The 18294-nt window shown below is 56.2% G+C and overlaps 1 protein-coding gene across 2 annotated transcripts in view; it reads left to right on the top strand.

Annotated features, from left to right (window-relative positions):
• IL11RA (interleukin 11 receptor subunit alpha) overlaps positions 1-18294 on the top strand; it is a 174064-nt gene that overhangs the window by 12467 nt on the left and 143303 nt on the right. Inside the window, exon 1 of one of the 2 annotated variants that reach the window (XM_083155431.1) lies at positions 7850-7968. The exons of the other annotated variant lie outside the window; for it this stretch is intronic. Within the exon in view, the coding sequence (XP_083011557.1) occupies positions 7891-7968 (78 nt within the window). The 5' untranslated portion in view covers positions 7850-7890. Of the gene's footprint in view, positions 1-7849; positions 7969-18294 lie in introns of those variants that run through there. 2 annotated transcript variants of the gene reach the window in all.

Below are 18294 nucleotides of genomic sequence, written 5' to 3'. Positions count from 1 at the left end.
TCCCTCCCCAATATGTTGTGGCTGTATGACACCCCGCTCTCCCTCCCCAGTATGTTGTGGCCGTATGACACCCCGCTCTCCCTCCCCAGTATGTTGTGGCCGTACGACACCTCGCTCTCCCTCCCCAGTATGTTGTGGCTGTACGACACCCGCTCTCCCTCCCCAGTATGTTGTGGCTGTATGACACCCCGCTCTCCCTCCCCAGTATGTTGTGGCTGTATGACACCCCGCTCTCCCTCCCCAGTATGTTGTAGCTGTACGACACCCGCTCTCCCTCCCCAGTATGTTGTGGCTGTATGACACCCCGCTCTCCCTCCCCAGTATGTTGTGGCCGTATGACACCCCGCTCTCCCTCCCCAGTATGTTGTGGCTGTACGACACCCCGCTCTCCCTACCCAGTATGTTGTGGCTGTATGACACCCCGCTCTCCCTCCCCAGTATGGTGTGGCTGTATGACACCCCGCTCTCCCTCCTCAGTATGTTGTGGCTGTATGACACCCCGCTCTCCCTCCCCAGTATGTTGTGGCTGTATGACACCCCGCTCTCCCTTCCCAGTATGGTGTGGTCGTATGACACCCCGCTCTCCCTCCCCAGTATGTTGTGGCTGTATGACACCCCGCTCTCCCTCCCCGGTATGTTGTGGCTGTATGACACCCCGCTCTCCCTCCCCAGTATGTTGTGGCTGTATGACACCCCGCTCTCCCTCCCCAGTATGTTGTGGCTGTATGACACCCCGCTCTCCCTCCCCAGTATGGTGTGGTCGTATGACACCCCGCTCTCCCTCCCCAGTATGTTGTGGCTGTATGACACCCCGCTCTCCCTCCCCAGTATGTTGTGGCTGTATGACACCCGCTCTCCCTCCCCAGTATGTTGTGGCTGTATGACACCCCGCTCTCCCTCCCCAGTATGTTGTGGCTGTATGACACCCCGCTCTCCCTCCCCAGTATGTTGTGGCTGTATGACACCCCGCTCTCCCTCCCCAGTATGTTGTGGCTGTATGACACCCCGCTCTCCCTCCCCAGTATGTTGTAGCTGTACGACACCCGCTCTCCCTCCCCAGTATGTTGTGGCTGTATGACACCCCGCTCTCCCTCCCCAGTATGTTGTGGCCGTATGACACCCCGCTCTCCCTCCCCAGTATGTTGTGGCCGTACGACACCTCGCTCTCCCTCCCCAGTATGTTGTGGCTGTACGACACCCGCTCTCCCTCCCCAGTATGTTGTGGCTGTATGACACCCCGCTCTCCCTCCCCAGTATGTTGTGGCTGTATGACACCCCGCTCTCCCTCCCCAGTATGTTGTAGCTGTACGACACCCGCTCTCCCTCCCCAGTATGTTGTGGCTGTATGACACCCCGCTCTCCCTCCCCAGTATGTTGTGGCCGTATGACACCCCGCTCTCCCTCCCCAGTATGTTGTGGCTGTACGACACCCCGCTCTCCCTACCCAGTATGTTGTGGCTGTATGACACCCCGCTCTCCCTCCCCAGTATGTTGTGGCCATACGACACCCCGCTCTCCCTCCCCAGTATGTTGTGGCTGTATGACACCCCGCTCTCCCTCCCCAGTATGGTGTGGCTGTATGACACCCCGCTCTCCCTCCCCAGTATGGTGTGGCTGTATGACACCCCGCTCTCCCTCCCCAGTATGTTGTGGCTGTATGACACCCCGCTCTCCCTCCCCAGTATGTTGTGGCCGTACGACACCCCGCTCTCCCTCCCCAGTATGTTGTGGCTGTATGACACCCCGCTCTCCCTCCCCAGTATATTGTGGCCGTATGACACCCCGCTCTCCCTCCCCAGTATGTTGTGGCCGTATGACACCCCGCTCTCCCTCCCCAGTATGTTGTGGCTGTATGACACCCCGCTCTCCCTCCCCAGTATGTTGTGGCCGTATGACACCCCGCTCTTCCTCCCCAGTATGTTGTGGCTGTATGACACCCTGCTCTCCCTCCCCAGTATGGTGTGGCTGTACGACACCCCGCTCTCCCTCCCCAGTATGTTGTGGCCGTATGACACCCCGCTCTCCCTCCCCAGTATGTTGTGGCTGTACGACACCCCGCTCTCCCTCCCCAGTATGTTGTGGCTGTACGACACCCCGCTCTCCCTCCCCAGTATGTTGTGGCTGTATGACACCCCGCTCTCCCTCCCCAGTATGTTGTGGCTGTATGACACCCCGCTCTCCCTCCCCAGTATGGTGTGGCCGTATGACACCCCGCTCTCCCTCCCCAGTATGGTGTGGCTGTACGACACCCCGCTCTCCCTCCCCAGTATGTTGTGGCTGTACGACACCCCACTCTCCCTCCCCAGTATGTTGTGGCTGTACGACACCCCGCTCTCCCTCCCCAGTATGTTGTGGCTGTACGACACCCCGCTCTCCCTCCCCAGTATGTTGTGGCTGTATGACACCCCGCTCTCCCTCCCCAGTATGTTGTGGCTGTATGACACCCCGCTCTCCCTCCCCAGTATGTTGTGGCCGTATGACACCCCGCTCTCCCTCCCCAGTATGTTGTGGCCGTACGACACCCCGCTTTCCCTCCCCAGTATGTTGTGGCCGTACGACACCCCGCTCTCCCTCCCCAGTATGTTGTGGCTGTATGACACCCTGCTCTCCCTCCCCAGTATGTTGTGGCTGTATGACACCCGCTCTCCCTCCCCAGTATGTTGTGGCTGTATGACACCCCGCTCTCCCTCCCCAGTATGGTGTGGCTGTACGACACCCCGCTCTCCCTCCCCAGTATGTTGTGGCTGTACGACACCCCACTCTCCCTCCCCAGTATGTTGTGGTTGTACGACACCCCACTCTCCCTCCCCAGTATGTTGTGGCTGTACGACACCCCGCTCTCCCTCCCCAGTATGTTGTGGCCGTATGACACCCCGCTCTCCCTCCCCAGTATGTTGTGGCCGTACGACACCCCGCTCTCCCTCCCCAGTATGTTGTGGCCGTACGACACCCCGCTTTCCCTCCCCAGTATGTTGTGGCCGTACGACACCCCGCTCTCCCTCCCCAGTATGGTGTGGCCGTAAGACACCCCGCTCTCCCTCCCCAGTATGTTGTGGCTGTACGACACCCTGCTCTCCCTCCCCAGTATGTTGTGGCTGTATGACACCCCGCTCTCCCTCCCCAGTATGCTGTGGCTGTACGACACCCCGCTCTCCCTCCCCAGTATGTTGTGGCTGTACGACACCCCGCTCTCCCTCCCCAGTATGTTGTGGCTGTACGACACCCCGCTCTCCCTCCCCAGTATGTTGTGGCCGTATGACACCCCGCTCTCCCTCCCCAGTATGTTGTGGCCGTACGACACCCCGCTCTCCCTCCCCAGTATGTTGTGGCTGTACGACACCCCGCTCTCCCTCCCCAGTATGTTGTGGCTGTACGACACCCCGCTTTCCCTCCCCAGTATGTTGTGGCCGTACGACACCCCGCTCTCCCTCCCCAGTATGGTGTGGCCGTAAGACACCCCGCTCTCCCTCCCCAGTATGTTGTGGCTGTACGACACCTTGCTCTCCCTCCCCAGTATGTTGTGGCTGTATGACACCCCGCTCTCCCTCCCCAGTATGCTGTCGCTGTACGACACCCCGCTCTCCCTCCCCAGTATGTTGTGGCTGTACGACACCCCGCTCTCCCTCCCCAGTATGTTGTGGCTGTATGACACCCCGCTCTCCCTCCCCAGTATGTTGTGGCTGTACGACACCCCGCTCTCCCTCCCCAGTATGTTGTGGCTGTACGACACCCCGCTCTCCCTCCCCAGTATGTTGTGGCTGTATGACACCCTGCTCTCCCTCCCCAGTATGGTGTGGCTGTATGACACCCCGCTCTCCCTACCCAGTATGTTGTGGCTGTATGACACCCCGCTCTCCCTCCCTAGTATGTTGTTGCTGTATGACACCCCGCTCTCCCTCCCCAGTATGTTGTGGCTGTATGACACCCCGCTCTCCCTCCCCAGTATGTTGTGGCTGTATGACACCCCGCTCTCCCTCCCCAGTATGTTGTGGCTGTATGACACCCTGCTCTCCCTCCCCAGTATGTTGTGGCTGTATGACACCCCGCTCTCCCTCCCCAGTATGTTGTGGCCGTACGACACCCCGCTCTCCCTCCCCAGTATGTTGTGGCTGTATGACACCCCGCTCTCCCTCCCCAGTATGTTGTGGCTGTATGACACCCCGCTCTCCCTCCCCAGTATGGTGTGGCTGTATGACACCCCGCTCTCCCTCCTCAGTATGTTGTGGCTGTATGACACCCCGCTCTCCCTCCCCAGTATGTTGTGGCTGTATGACACCCCGCTCTCCCTCCCCAGTATGTTGTGGCTGTATGACACCCCGCTCTCCCTCCCCAGTATGTTGTGGCTGTACGACACCCCGCTCTCCCTCCCCAGTATGTTGTGGCTGTACGACACCCCGCTCTCCCTCCCCAGTATGTTGTGGCTGTATGACACCCCGCTCTCCCTCCCCAGTATGTTGTGGCCGTATGACACCCCGCTCTCCCTCCCCAGTATGTTGTGGCTGTACGACACCCCGCTGTCCCTCCCCAGTATGTTGTGGCTGTATGACACCCTGCTCTCCCTCCCCAGTATGTTGTGGCTGTATGACACCCCGCTCTCCCTCCCCAGTATGTTGTGGCTGTATGACACCCCGCTCTCCCTCCCCAGTATGTTGTGGCTGTATGACACCCCGCTCTCCCTCCCCAGTATGTTGTGGCTGTATGACACCCCGCTCTCCCTCCCCAGTATGTTGTGGCTGTATGACACCCCGCTCTCCCTCCCCAGTATGTTGTGGCTGTATGACACCCCGCTCTCCCTCCTCAGTATGTTGTGGCTGTACGACACCCCGCTCTCCCTCCCCAGTATGTTGTGGCTGTACGACACCCCGCTCTCCCTCCCCAGTATGTTGTGGCTGTACGACACCCCGCTCTCCCTCCCCAGTATGTTGTGGCTGTACGACACCCCGCTCTCCCTCCCCAGTATGTTGTGGCTGTATGACACCCCGCTCTCCCTCCCCAGTATGTTGTGGCTGTATGACACCCCGCTCTCCCTCCCCAGTATCTTGTGGCTGTATGACACCCCGCTCTCCCTCCCCAGTATGTTGTGGCTGTATGACACCCCGCTCTCCCTCCCCAGTATGTTGTGGCTGTATGACACCCCGCTCTCCCTCCCCAGTATGTTGTGGCTGTACGACACCCCGCTCTCCCTCCCCAGTATGTTGTGGCTGTACGACACCCCGCTCTCCCTCCCCAGTATGTTGTGGCTGTACGACACCCCGCTCTCCCTCCCCAGTATGTTGTGGCTGTATGACACCCCGCTCTCCCTCCCCAGTATCTTGTGGCTGTATGACACCCCGCTCTCCCTCCCCAGTATGTTGTGGCTGTATGACACCCCGCTCTCCCTCCCCAGTATGTTGTGGCTGTATGACACCCCGCTCTCCCTCCCCAGTATGTTGTGGCTGTATGACACCCCGCTCTCCCTCCCCAGTATGTTGTGGCTGTATGACACCCCGCTCTCCCTCCCCAGTATGTTGTGGCTGTATGACACCCCGCTCTCCCTCCCCAGTATGTTGTGGCTGTACGACACCCCGCTCTCCCTCCCCAGTATGTTGTGGCTGTACGACACCCCGCTCTCCCTCCCCAGTATGTTGTGGCTGTACGACACCCCGCTCTCCCTCCCCAGTATGTTGTGGCTGTACGACACCCCGCTCTCCCTCCCCAGTATGTTGTGGCTGTACGACACCCCGCTCTCCCTCCCCAGTATGTTGTGGCTGTACGACACCCCGCTCTCCCTCCCCAGTATGTTGTGGCTGTACGACACCCCGCTCTCCCTCCCCAGTATGTTGTGGCTGTATGACACCCCGCTCTCCCTCCCCAGTATGTTGTGGCTGTACGACACCCCGCTCTCCCTCCCCAGTATGTTGTGGCTGTATGACACCCCGCTCTCCCTCCCCAGTATGTTGTGGCTGTATGACACCCCGCTCTCCCTCCCCAGTATGTTGTGGCTGTACGACACCCCGCTCTCCCTCCCCAGTATGTTGTGGCTGTACGACACCCCGCTCTCCCTCCCCAGTATGTTGTGGCTGTACGACACCCCGCTCTCCCTCCCCAGTATGTTGTGGCTGTACGACACCCCGCTCTCCCTCCCCAGTATGTTGTGGCTGTACGACACCCCGCTCTCCCTCCCCAGTATGTTGTGGCTGTACGACACCCCGCTCTCCCTCCCCAGTATGTTGTGGCTGTACGACACCCCGCTCTCCCTCCCCAGTATGTTGTGGCTGTACGACACCCCGCTCTCCCTCCCCAGTATGTTGTGGCTGTACGACACCCCGCTCTCCCTCCCCAGTATGTTGTGGCTGTACGACACCCCGCTCTCCCTCCCCAGTATGTTGTGGCTGTACGACACCCCGCTCTCCCTCCCCAGTATGTTGTGGCTGTATGACACCCCGCTCTCCCTCCCCAGTATGTTGTGGCTGTATGACACCCCGCTCTCCCTCCCCAGTATGTTGTGGCTGTATGACACCCCGCTCTCCCTCCCCAGTATGTTGTGGCTGTATGACACCCCGCTCTCCCTCCCCAGTATGTTGTGGCTGTATGACACCCCGCTCTCCCTCCCCAGTATGTTGTGGCTGTATGACACCCCGCTCTCCCTCCCCAGTATGTTGTGGCTGTACGACACCCCGCTCTCCCTCCCCAGTATGTTGTGGCTGTACGACACCCCGCTCTCCCTCCCCAGTATGTTGTGGCTGTACGACACCCCGCTCTCCCTCCCCAGTATGTTGTGGCTGTACGACACCCCGCTCTCCCTCCCCAGTATGTTGTGGCTGTACGACACCCCGCTCTCCCTCCCCAGTATGTTGTGGCTGTACGACACCCCGCTCTCCCTCCCCAGTATGTTGTGGCTGTACGACACCCCGCTCTCCCTCCCCAGTATGTTGTGGCTGTACGACACCCCGCTCTCCCTCCCCAGTATGTTGTGGCTGTACGACACCCCGCTCTCCCTCCCCAGTATGTTGTGGCTGTACGACACCCCGCTCTCCCTCCCCAGTATGTTGTGGCTGTATGACACCCCGCTCTCCCTCCCCAGTATGTTGTGGCTGTATGACACCCCGCTCTCCCTCCCCAGTATGTTGTGGCTGTATGACACCCCGCTCTCCCTCCCCAGTATGTTGTGGCTGTACGACACTCCGCTCTCCCTCCCCAGTATGTTGTGGCTGTACGACACCCCGCTCTCCCTCCCCAGTATGTTGTGGCTGTACGACACCCCGCTCTCCCTCCCCAGTATGTTGTGGCTGTACGACACCCCGCTCTCCCTCCCCAGTATGTTGTGGCTGTACGACACCCCGCTCTCCCTCCCCAGTATGTTGTGGCTGTACGACACCCCGCTCTCCCTCCCCAGTATGTTGTGGCTGTACGACACCCCGCTCTCCCTCCCCAGTATGTTGTGGCTGTATGACACCCCGCTCTCCCTCCCCAGTATGTTGTGGCTGTACGACACCCCGCTCTCCCTCCCCAGTATGTTGTGGCTGTACGACACCCCGCTCTCCCTCCCCAGTATGTTGTGGCTGTACGACACCCCGCTCTCCCTCCCCAGTATGTTGTGGCTGTACGACACCCCGCTCTCCCTCCCCAGTATGTTGTGGCTGTACGACACCCCGCTCTCCCTCCCCAGTATGTTGTGGCTGTATGACACCCCGCTCTCCCTCCCCAGTATGTTGTGGCTGTACGACACCCCGCTCTCCCTCACCAGTATGTTGTGGCTGTACGACACCCCGCTCTCCCTCCCCAGAGCGGGGATGAAGGGTTACCAGTCTCCTTTCGCTTTCTAGTTCATATGGATGAGTCATGGGCTCAGTGAAAGGACAGCCATAATGAGCGCTTTGATGTAGAGGGGCCGGTGACTGATGGGAGCTGATGGGCCCCCGGAGACAGCATGGAATGTGTCATTTCCCCTGTCATGCCCTGGGTCCTGTCCAGCAGGCAGGTTGTAAGGTAAGGATGACTGATGGGTGTGCGTGAGATGGGGCATTGCCATAATGTCACCCTCCGGGGTCACATACAGACCAGCGTTACCCATAACCCAGTTGAGTGTGTATGATTGCTTACAAGGTGGGACATGACTGGTAACGTTACCCTATTTGTACACAATGTAACGAGGCGTCACAATGGGGCATTCTATAATAACCTTCATTATCTATTGTCTGTAAGATCAGGAATCTCCTCCCGTGGTCCAGCTTGACACGCCAGTCAGGTGACGTGGTACGATACAGCCACGGTGAGAGGGAATGCAGGGATCTACAGATAAAGCTGGTGGTTCCATCGGCGGAGTAGGAAATCGGTAATCACCGTAGTTTAGCATTGATATCCCCAGGTCAGGGCGGTAAGGGTTAACAGCCGGGCTCTTTGTAGGTTTCCTTATTGAATTTGGCGCGGTCCGGCGGCCGGATCTCTGCAGATTTATGCTTTAAGTTTCAGCGTAAACCTAATTCTAAAATCTAAAAATGTAAAATTCCATATACATAAAATAACGCTTTATACATTGGGAGACGTCTTATGTACAGGAGGAAGGTTCCTCTACAGTTATCCATGGGAGGTAGAAGGGAACCACTTACTCTGGTTGACTCGCTCCTGCGCGAATTCGGAAGGTGGACTGAGCTTTTGCGCATGTGAAGCAGCATTTCTGTGCATGTGCGTACGCTGGACGCTACATCAGTTCGCCAAATGCACGCTCCAAGCCTTTCGAGCGGGGGGGAAGAGGGGCGTGGGGTGCCGTGCTGGTCCATTAGCATATGTGTGAAAACGTTTGTGACGCACGTGCGGGGGGCGGACAGCTGACATAACCGGATCTACACGCAAATGCGTGAGTGGTCTGGACCACCATATTACATCCGTGTGCGCTTTCAGCATCATTCGATGGTCGGAGAACTGGCATGCGAACGGAGGTATATTTGAAACATCCATTCGCATGCCGGGCGAACGAACCCAGCGTACGAAGGGGGGCAGGCGTACCACCATTCACAGGGCGGGTTCTGGATGACTCACAAGGGCCCGAAGTGCATTACAGCCACCAGGACTGACCCATAAGGTCCTTGGGAATAGGTATGGGGGTGCAGAAGGGGTGAGGTTAGTGCTGGAAATGATCCCTGCCATTAGTACTGATAAGTCACCCGCCCACCCAGTCCATAGGGGGCAGAACCCGCCTTTGGCACCCGCAGGGTCTCCTGTGCCTGATCAGTACCGGATGACATTTCTGCCTTTACTTGGAGCGCTGGGGTCCTGCTCGCTGCCCGTACATGGAAGCAGGATCTGGGACTGGTTACACACTGGAGGATTAATCATTATAAACACTGGAGGATTGTGTCTGGGGGCCACTCATACCTGCGCTGCTTTATGTATACAGACGCAGAGTCATTGTAGTAGGTCCGGATCCAGGGACTGCAACCCCTTCAGTGCCGGCGCGGAGCAGTGTCACTAGATGTGTATAGGAACATCAGAGGTATCTATGGTAGACCCTTCCCAATCAGTTATACCTAGCCAGTCATCCCTCGTGCACAGCTCCCCGTGTCATCCCTCGTGCACAGCTCCCCATGTCATCCCTCGTGCATAGCTCCCCGTGTCATCCCTCGAGCACAGCTCCCCGTGTCATCCCTCGTGCACAGCTCCCCATGTCATCCCTCGTGCACAGCTCCCCATGTCATCCCTCGTGCATAGCTCCCCGTGTCATCCCTCGAGCACAGCTCCCCGTGTCATCCCTCGTGCACAGCTCCCCGTGTCATCCCTCGTGCACAGCTCCCCGTGTCATCCCTGTGCACAGCTCCCCATGTCATCCCCCGTGCACAGCTCCCCGTGTCATCCCCCGTGCACAGCTCCGCGTGTCATCCCTCGTGCACAGCTCCCCGTGTCATCCCTCGTGCACAGCTCCTCGTGTCATCCCTCGTGCACAGCTCCACGAGTCATCCCTTGTGCACAGCTCCCCGTGTCATCCCCCGTGCACAGCTCCCCCTGTCATCCCCCGTGCACAGCTCCCCGTGTCATCCCCCGTGCACAGCTCCCGGTGTCATCCCCCGTGCACAGCTCCGCGTGTCATCCCCCGTGCACAGCTCCCCGTTTCATCCCTCGTGCACAGCTCCCCGTTTCATCCCTCGTGCACAGCTCCCCATGTCATCCCTCGTGCACAGCTCCTCGTGTCATCCCTCGTGCACAGCTCCCTGTTTCATCCCTCATGCACAGCTCCCTGTGTCATAGCTCCCCGTGATATCTGCTTTCTCTAGTGCCAGCTCCCCGTGATCCCTGCTTTCTATAGTGCCAGCTCCCCGTGATCCCTGCTTTCTCTAGTGCCAGCTCCCTGTGATCCCTGATTTCTCTAGTGCCAGCTCCCCGTGATCCCTGCTTTCTCTACTGCCAGCTCCCTGTGATCCCTGCTTTCTCTACTGCCAGCTTCCCTTGATCCCTGCTTTCTCTACTGCCAGCTCCCCTTGATCCCTGCTTTCTCTACTGCCAGCTCCTCGTGATCCCTGCTTTCTCTACTGCCAGCTCCCTTGATCCTTGCTTTCTCTACTGTCAGCTCCCCGTGATCCCTGCTTTCTCTAGTGCCAGCTCCCCGTGATCCCTGCTTTCTCTACTGCCAGCTCCCCTTGATCCCTGCTTTCTCTACTGCCAGCTCCCATGATCCCTGCTTTCTCTAGTGCTAGCTCCCCATGATCCCTGCTTTCTCTTCTGCCAGCTCCCCGTGATCCCTGCTTTCTTTAGTGCCAGCTCCCATGATCCCTGCTTTCTCTAGTGCTAGCTCCCAGTGATACCTGCTTTCTCTACTGCCAGCTCCCCGTGATCCCTGCTTTCTCTAGTGCCAGCTCCCCGTGATCCCTGCTTTCTCTAGTGCCAGCTCCCATGATCCCTGCTTTCTCTAGTGCCAGCTCCCCGTGATCCCTGCTTTCTCTACTGCCAGCTCCCCGTGATCCCTGCTTTCTCTACTGCCAGCTCCCCGTGATCCCTGCTTTCTTTAGTGCCAGCTCCCTGTAACCCAGGCTGTGGATAGTTCACACTTCCCTTCAGGGGTTATTATGTTGCATGAGACTATAAATCTGTCAGTTGTGGAATTCCTTGTATCTACCCCTGGAGCAGACAGCTGGTAGCAGCTCTCTAAACACTGTATAGAGACAAATAAATAATTCTGACGTTCGAGAAGAAGCTGCAGGATGAACAGTAGATTTAGATAGAAACTATGGAAATCGTTAAACACAGACCTACAAATGGCTTGAGATGACTAGATGTTATTTGTGGTGGATAGTGGTGACTAGGCCTGTGATGGAAGTGGTGATTAGATGTGGCTGGTGGTGACTAGAGCTGGCTGGTGGTGACTAGAGTAGGCTTGCAGTAACCAGAGGTGGCTTGCGCTTACTAGAGGTGGCTTGAGGAGACTAGCGTAGGCTTGCAGAGACCAGTGGTGGCTTACGGTGACCAGAGGTGGCTTTTGGTGACCAGTGGTTGCTTGCGGTGACCAGAGGTGGCTTGCGGTGACCAGAGGTGGCTTTTGGTGACCAGTGGTGGCTTGCGGTGACCAGTGGTGGCTTGCGGTGACCAGAGGTGACTTGTGGTGACTAGATGTGGCTTGCGGTGACCAGTGGTTGTTTGCGGTGACCAGAGGTGGCTTGCGGTGACCAGTGGTTGTTTGCGGTGACCAGAGGTGGCTTGCGGGGACTAGATGTGGCTTGCGGCGACTAGAGGTGGCTTGCGGTGACCAAAGGTGGCTTGCAATGACTAGAGGTGGCTTGCGGGGACCAGATGTGGCTTGTGGCGACTAGAGGTGGCTTGCGGTGACCAAAGGTGGCTTGCGGTGACTAGATGTGGCTTGCGGCGACTAGAGGTGGCTTGCGGTGACCAAAGGTGGTTTGCGGTGACTAGAGGTGGCTTGTGGTGACTAGAGGTGACCAGAGGTGGCTTGCGGTGACTAGATGTGGCTTGCAGTGACTAGAGGTGGCTTGCGGTGACCAGTGGTGGCTTGCGGTGACTAGATGTGGCTTGCGGTGACTAGAGGTGGCTTGCGGTGACCAGAGGTGGCTTGCGGTGATTAGATGTGGCTTGCGATGACTAGAGGTGGCTGGCAGTGACCAGCGGTGGCTTGCGGGGACTAGAGGTGGCTTGTGGTGACCAGAGGTGGCTTGCGGTGACTAGAGGTGGCTTGCGGTAGATAGTGCTGACTATGGGAGCCAGGGAAGCTTAGTGTTTTTGTTACTCTGGTTTGTCGGACGCCTGTCTATGACTCTTAATCGTCTGAGTGATTGATTGATGACTGCCATGTGGGTGAAGGAAGGGAGGCGTCTAGAACGCTCAGTGCTGACATTGTTATTCACCTCTTATCACGTCCTATTTAGGAAATTCCTCTTTCATGATTATTGAAACCCTTTTATTGACTGATACTGGGAGCCGGAACATCACTGATAAATCTCTGATCAGGTGCCGTAAACTTGGGAGGACAGACTGGCCACGTATGAGGTTAGCCAAAGGACTAACCACTAAAGGGCACCCATTGTGAGCTTGCAGTGGAGGCATCTGTAAGAATGCCTCATGCCTCAGCCAGGCCACTAATATTTTCTCAATCAGTTGGCTGCAGAATCAGGCCCAAGATATCCGTATGACCGGGTCTCTAGATAATCCGCCCCATGCCGGGAAGCTTGTTGGATGTTGAGTCTATTTTCTGGATGAAGGTCTAGATCGGGTTATAATACACAGGTGGGAGGCGGATATGTGACACTCACAATGGCAGTCTCCTGGGTTTGGAAGGGCAGAGTGTTCCGGCTATTTATACGGATGTTCCGTGGCAGCAGGTGGTGGTGGGGGGGGGGATCACTAACACGCTTAGTATAGAATTGTTATCGCACAATAGTCCTGCTTCCAGATACATGTGGAGGTGGGGGTGCGCAGCTGCAGCTTGCCGGGTTAGTCATACATGCTTGGGAAATAGACCGTGTTATTTACATGTCTTGGCCAGTGTACCATGCGAGCCGGGACCACAGGGTCATAGATCTGTACAATACACCGTGCACGTGCAACCTTACCTGTATTGTGGGCTACAGATGATTTCTGTGGTTCCAGATGTTTTCAGGGAGAGGTCACGTGTTGCAGTCTCACATGCAGAGATCATGTTTCTGAGTCTTGCACTGGGGATTGCAGGCAGAAGTCCTGTCTGAGGTATGAGGAGATACTCCAGCAGCGCATTACTCAGACACATCACTGTAGATCGGCTTTATCTATTGGGTCATGTTTGTAAACATCGATCATCGGAGTAACCCTCAGGTTTTCTGTAATGCTGCCTGTCGTCAGCCCTGTACCACAACAGCATGTCACATCCTGCGACTTCCTGCATCATCCTGCGACATCCAGCATCATCCTGCGACTTCCTGCATCATCCTGCGACATCCTGCATCATCCTGTGACATCCTGCGACATCCTGCGTCATCATGCATCATCCTGCGACATCCTGCATCATCCTGCGACATCCTGCATCATCCTGCGACATCCTGCATCATCCTGCGACTTCCTGCATCATCCTGCGACATCCTGCATCATCCTGCATCATCCTGCGACATCCTGCAACATCCTGCATCATCCTGCGTCATCCTGCGACATCCTGCATCATCCTGCGACATCCTGCAACATCCTGCACACATCCTGCGAAGGCCAGATCCAAAAACACCTGAGATGGGCTCAGACCACAGGCTTATATTGAAGATTAAAACATTGCAGCGTACCGCCCCAGCCTGTGACCCCATAAACGCACTGCCTCTGCCTGTGACCCCATAAACGCACCGCCCCAGCCTGTGACCCCATAAACGCACTGCCTCTGCCTGTGACCCCATAAACGCACTGCCTCTGCCTGTGACCCCATAAACGCACTGCCTCTGCCTGTGACCCCATAAACGCACTGCCTCTGCCTGTGACCCCATAAACGCACTGCCTCTGCCTGTGACCCCATAAACGCACTACCTCTGCCTGTGACCCCATAAACGCACTGCCTCTGCCTGTGACCCCGTAAACGCACTGCCTCTGCCTGTGACCCCATAAACGCACTGCCTCTGCCTGTGACCCCATAAACGCACTGCCTCTGCCTGTGACCCCGTAAATGCACTACCTCTGCCTGTGACCCCATAAACGCACTGCCTCTGCCTGTGACCCCATAAACGCACTACCTCTGCCTGTGACCCCATAAACGCACTGCCTCTGCCTGTGACCCCATAAATGCACTGCCTCTGCCTGTGACCCCATAAATGCACTGCCTCTGCCTGTGACCCCATAAACGCACTGCCTCTGCCTGTGACCCCATAAACGCACTGCCTCTGCCTGTGACCCCATAAACGCACTACCTCTGCCTGTGACCCCATAAATGCACTGCCTCTGCCTGTGACCCCATAAATGCACCGCCTCTGCCTGTGACCCCATAAACGCACTGCCTGTGACCTGATTTTACCGCGAAAGTGCGTTTTTAAGTCGCGCCGGAACTCGCATCCAGATGTTTTCCCATTGAAGATAATACAATTTGCATATTTAATGAGATGCGAATTCGGGAAAATGTGTCTAAAAATCGCCAAACATGCCGATTTGGCCAGAACCCTGCACGGATCATTGAGATCTGTGCATGGTCCTGTGTAAAAAAACATGTTTTTTTTTTAATGGCGCGGGGATCCCCCTCCTGAGCATAGCCGCTCCCGGGCTCATTGAGCCGGACCTGGTTCCAATAATACGGGGGACGAAAAGCATAGGGGTGGCTTGACACTGCGGGCTGTTGGGGGACCCCTACGCTTTTTGTGCCCTGTATTTTTGGAACCAGGTCCGACTCAATGATCCTGGGGCTGGTTATGCTCAGGAGGGGGGACCCCACACCATTTTTTTTTCTTTTTTTAAACACAAATTCATGACTGAAAATCACCCATTATCGCACTTTTTTGCCCGGAACACACAGCTCATTAAATATGCGATTTCGTGGCAAAAAATGCGATTTCAAAAAGTGCGATAATGGGCGATTTTGAAAAGTGACTAAAACTCTCATCCCATTAAATGTTGGCCACAGTGTAAGTTTCCCAGCTGGGACATCTTCCATACCCGATTATCGGACCCCCTGTGATAACACGGCCTGTCTGCCTCATACGGGTAGAATAATGCTCTGGAAGCCGGACTTCTGTTATAGTGACGACATTCCCCTCACCACGTACTATACGGAGGTCTGTACCCGCCTGGTGATCATCTCTGCGCACCTGTGCCTTTATTTAGCCTGTGCTGGGACTTGTAGTGTTCTGTTACAGATGTGACGTAACCTGAGTTAGCAGCAAGCGCAGATATGCGCAGTAACCGCCATTATGGATACCGGGTACAACGGCCGCCTCTGGCTATCTGTATATGGACTGTATGATTCTATATAACCAAGTGGTTCTCCTAGTCTGGAGTCCTCCGGGCCCCTGTATTTCTGAAACCAGCTCCGGGCCCTCGGGGACTCAGATCCATTCTAGTACTTCTCCATGATATTTATTCAGTTCCTGAGCTGATTTGGTAACAGAAACGTCAGTGTCTCCTATATGCGGCATTTCATACCTTCCTTCCAGCTGTGACCTCTGAGCTAGCACTTCACTGACCCGCGAGATCATCCTGTGCATCGCAATTTGGTATTTGCACAGGCCCAGAAGGAAAGGGATTTAGCATTCATTCAGATAAACTCTGCTTTGTATGTTTGCGAGGGGCATAGAGATAATACGGGGGGCTCACAAACATTAATTCACATTCTCTAAACAGCGAGACAGTGAAAACTTTAGTATCATATGGTCCAAAAATATTTAGGTACAATCTGGGTATAGACAGATGTAGTCCCCAGACAGTCCGGGATACGTCATATTGTCGACAGCACTTAGGTAGACACCGTTGGGTCGACAGGGTTCTAGGTCGACACGGGACAAGGTTGACATGGGTTTAGGTTGACACATGCCTTAGGTCGACAGGTCGCGAGGTCGACATGGGTTTTTTCACTCTGTTTTGAGCCGACATGTGCCGACAGGTGGTATTTCATGCCCTACCATACAGTAGGGCAGGGGTCTTCAACCTTTAAGACAGCGTGGGCCACCTAAAAAAATCCAGTGAAGCCCGAGGGCCACTAAAATCGCCTACGGAATTTCGGACAGCCCCATAGAATCACAGCTCCCCTATAACGTCAGCACAGTCCTTCATAGATAGTTGGCACAGCCGCCCATACTCAGCACATAACCCCCCCCCCCCCCCCCCCCACACACACACACACACACCCTAATAGTTATCAGCAGCCAATTTGGGTTCCAGTGCAAACAGTAAAATATGTGCCCCCCCCCCATATATAATTTGATATTGAATAAATTGCACGCGCCGTAGGCGTGCTCCCAAAAACGGGTGTGACCTAATTATAAGGGGCGTGGTCTAATTATAACGAGTGTGAACTAGCAGGAAAACAATTACCTGACACCTCTTTTGCAACCTGCATGACCAGACATTGGTTACCGCAGGAATGGTCTTTGTCCTCACATGCTTAAGTTGACTGAAGGCTGCACAATGAAATATAAACATGAAGGCCCACACAGTGACCTAGTACGCCTCACAGATCGAACCCAAACAATGAAAGGCTACTTAAATCAATATACACTGTTACACTGTTTATCCGTAATGCCCATTACACATTGTGCATCACACCATAGTGTCCATTAGACATTATGCCACACACCGTAATACCTGTTGTACATTATGTCATACACCATAATGCCCATTACACATTATGCCGCACCGTGATGCCCATTACACATTAATCCACACAAAATTATGCCCATTGCACATTATGCCCCACACTGATGCCCATTATGCCACAGACCATAATGCCAGCAGTACTCCTGCTTATACATATGATGCCCCAGCAGTGCCCCTCACCTAATGCCCCAGCAGTGCCCCTCGCACAATGCCCCAGCAGTGCCCCTCACACAATGCCCCAGCAGTGCCCCTCACACACAATGCCCCAGCAGTGCCCCTCACACACAATGCCCCAGCAGTGCCCCTCACACACAATGCCCCAGCAGTGCCCCTCACACACAATGCCCCAGCAGTGCCCCTCACACACAATTCCCCAGCAGTGCCCCTCACACACAATGCCCTAGCAGTTGCCCTCACACAATTCTCCAGCAGTGCCCCTCACACAATGCCCCAGCAGTGCCCCTCACATACAATGCCCCAGCAGTGCCCCTCACACACAATGCCCCAGCAGTGCCCCTCACACACAATGCCCCCAGTAATGCCCCACACACAATGCCCCCAGTAATGCCTGCAGCTTTGCCAGGTCCCCTGCTCCCGGCCAGATGTACCTCCTCATCCTGCAGCTTTGACGGGTCACCTGCTTCCACCATCCATGCCTCCTCCTGCAGTTTCACCGGGTCCCCTCCGCCAGCTGTGCCTCCTCCTCCTGCAGTTCCAGTGCCGGGTCCCCTGCTCCCGCCAGCTGCGTCTCCTCCTCCCGCAGCTTCGCCGGGTCCCAACTCCCCAGCTTGTGACCAGACGTGCCTCCTCCTCCCTCAGCCGCGCTGGATCCACTCCTCTGCCCTGCCTGCAGCCAATGGAAATCGGGTAGGCGGCACCCAAGGGGACTCCATTACACTGCCTCCCTCGGCAGCATTTTCTTTTACTGAAAAAAAATAAATCATGTGCATGGCGGGCAGAGGGCCACTGAGATCAGCTCCGCGGGCCACTCGTGGCCCGCGGGCCATGGGTTGAAGACCCCTGCAGTAGGGCATGATGTGAGAATAAAATAGTGTGCCGAGCGCAGCGAGGCACCGTGCCCAAAGCATCATGAGCGAAGCGAGTGATGCGAGGGGCTGCGGTTCACTTCCAACTGTGTCCATGCCGACTGTACAGGCAGATTTAGTCCCTAGACAGTCTAGGTAAAGGCAGATATAGTCCCCAGACAGTCCGGGTACAGGCAGATATAGTCCCCAGGCAGTCCGGGTACAGGCAGATGTAGTCCCTAGACAGTCTAGGTACAGGCAGATGTAGTCCCCAGACAGTCTAGGTACAGGCAGATGTAGTCCCCAGACAGTCTAGGTTTAGGCAGATATAGTCCCCAGACAGTCCAGGTACAGGCAGATGTAGTCCCGAGACAGTCTAGGTAAAGGCAGATATAGTCCCCAGACAGTCCGGGTACAGGCAGATATAGTCCCCAGACAGTCCGGGTACAGGCAGATGTAGTCCCCAGACAGTCCGGGTACAGGCAGATGTAGTCCCTAGACAGTCTAGGTATAGGCAGATATAGTCCCCAGACAGTCTAGG

This window comes from Crinia signifera, chromosome 1, assembly GCF_055691185.1.
Source record: "Crinia signifera chromosome 1, ASM5569118v1, whole genome shotgun sequence".
NCBI lineage: Eukaryota > Metazoa > Chordata > Amphibia > Anura > Myobatrachidae > Crinia > Crinia signifera.
Note: the sequence above shows the minus strand (reverse complement) of the source record. Positions and strands in the feature narration are given on the sequence as shown.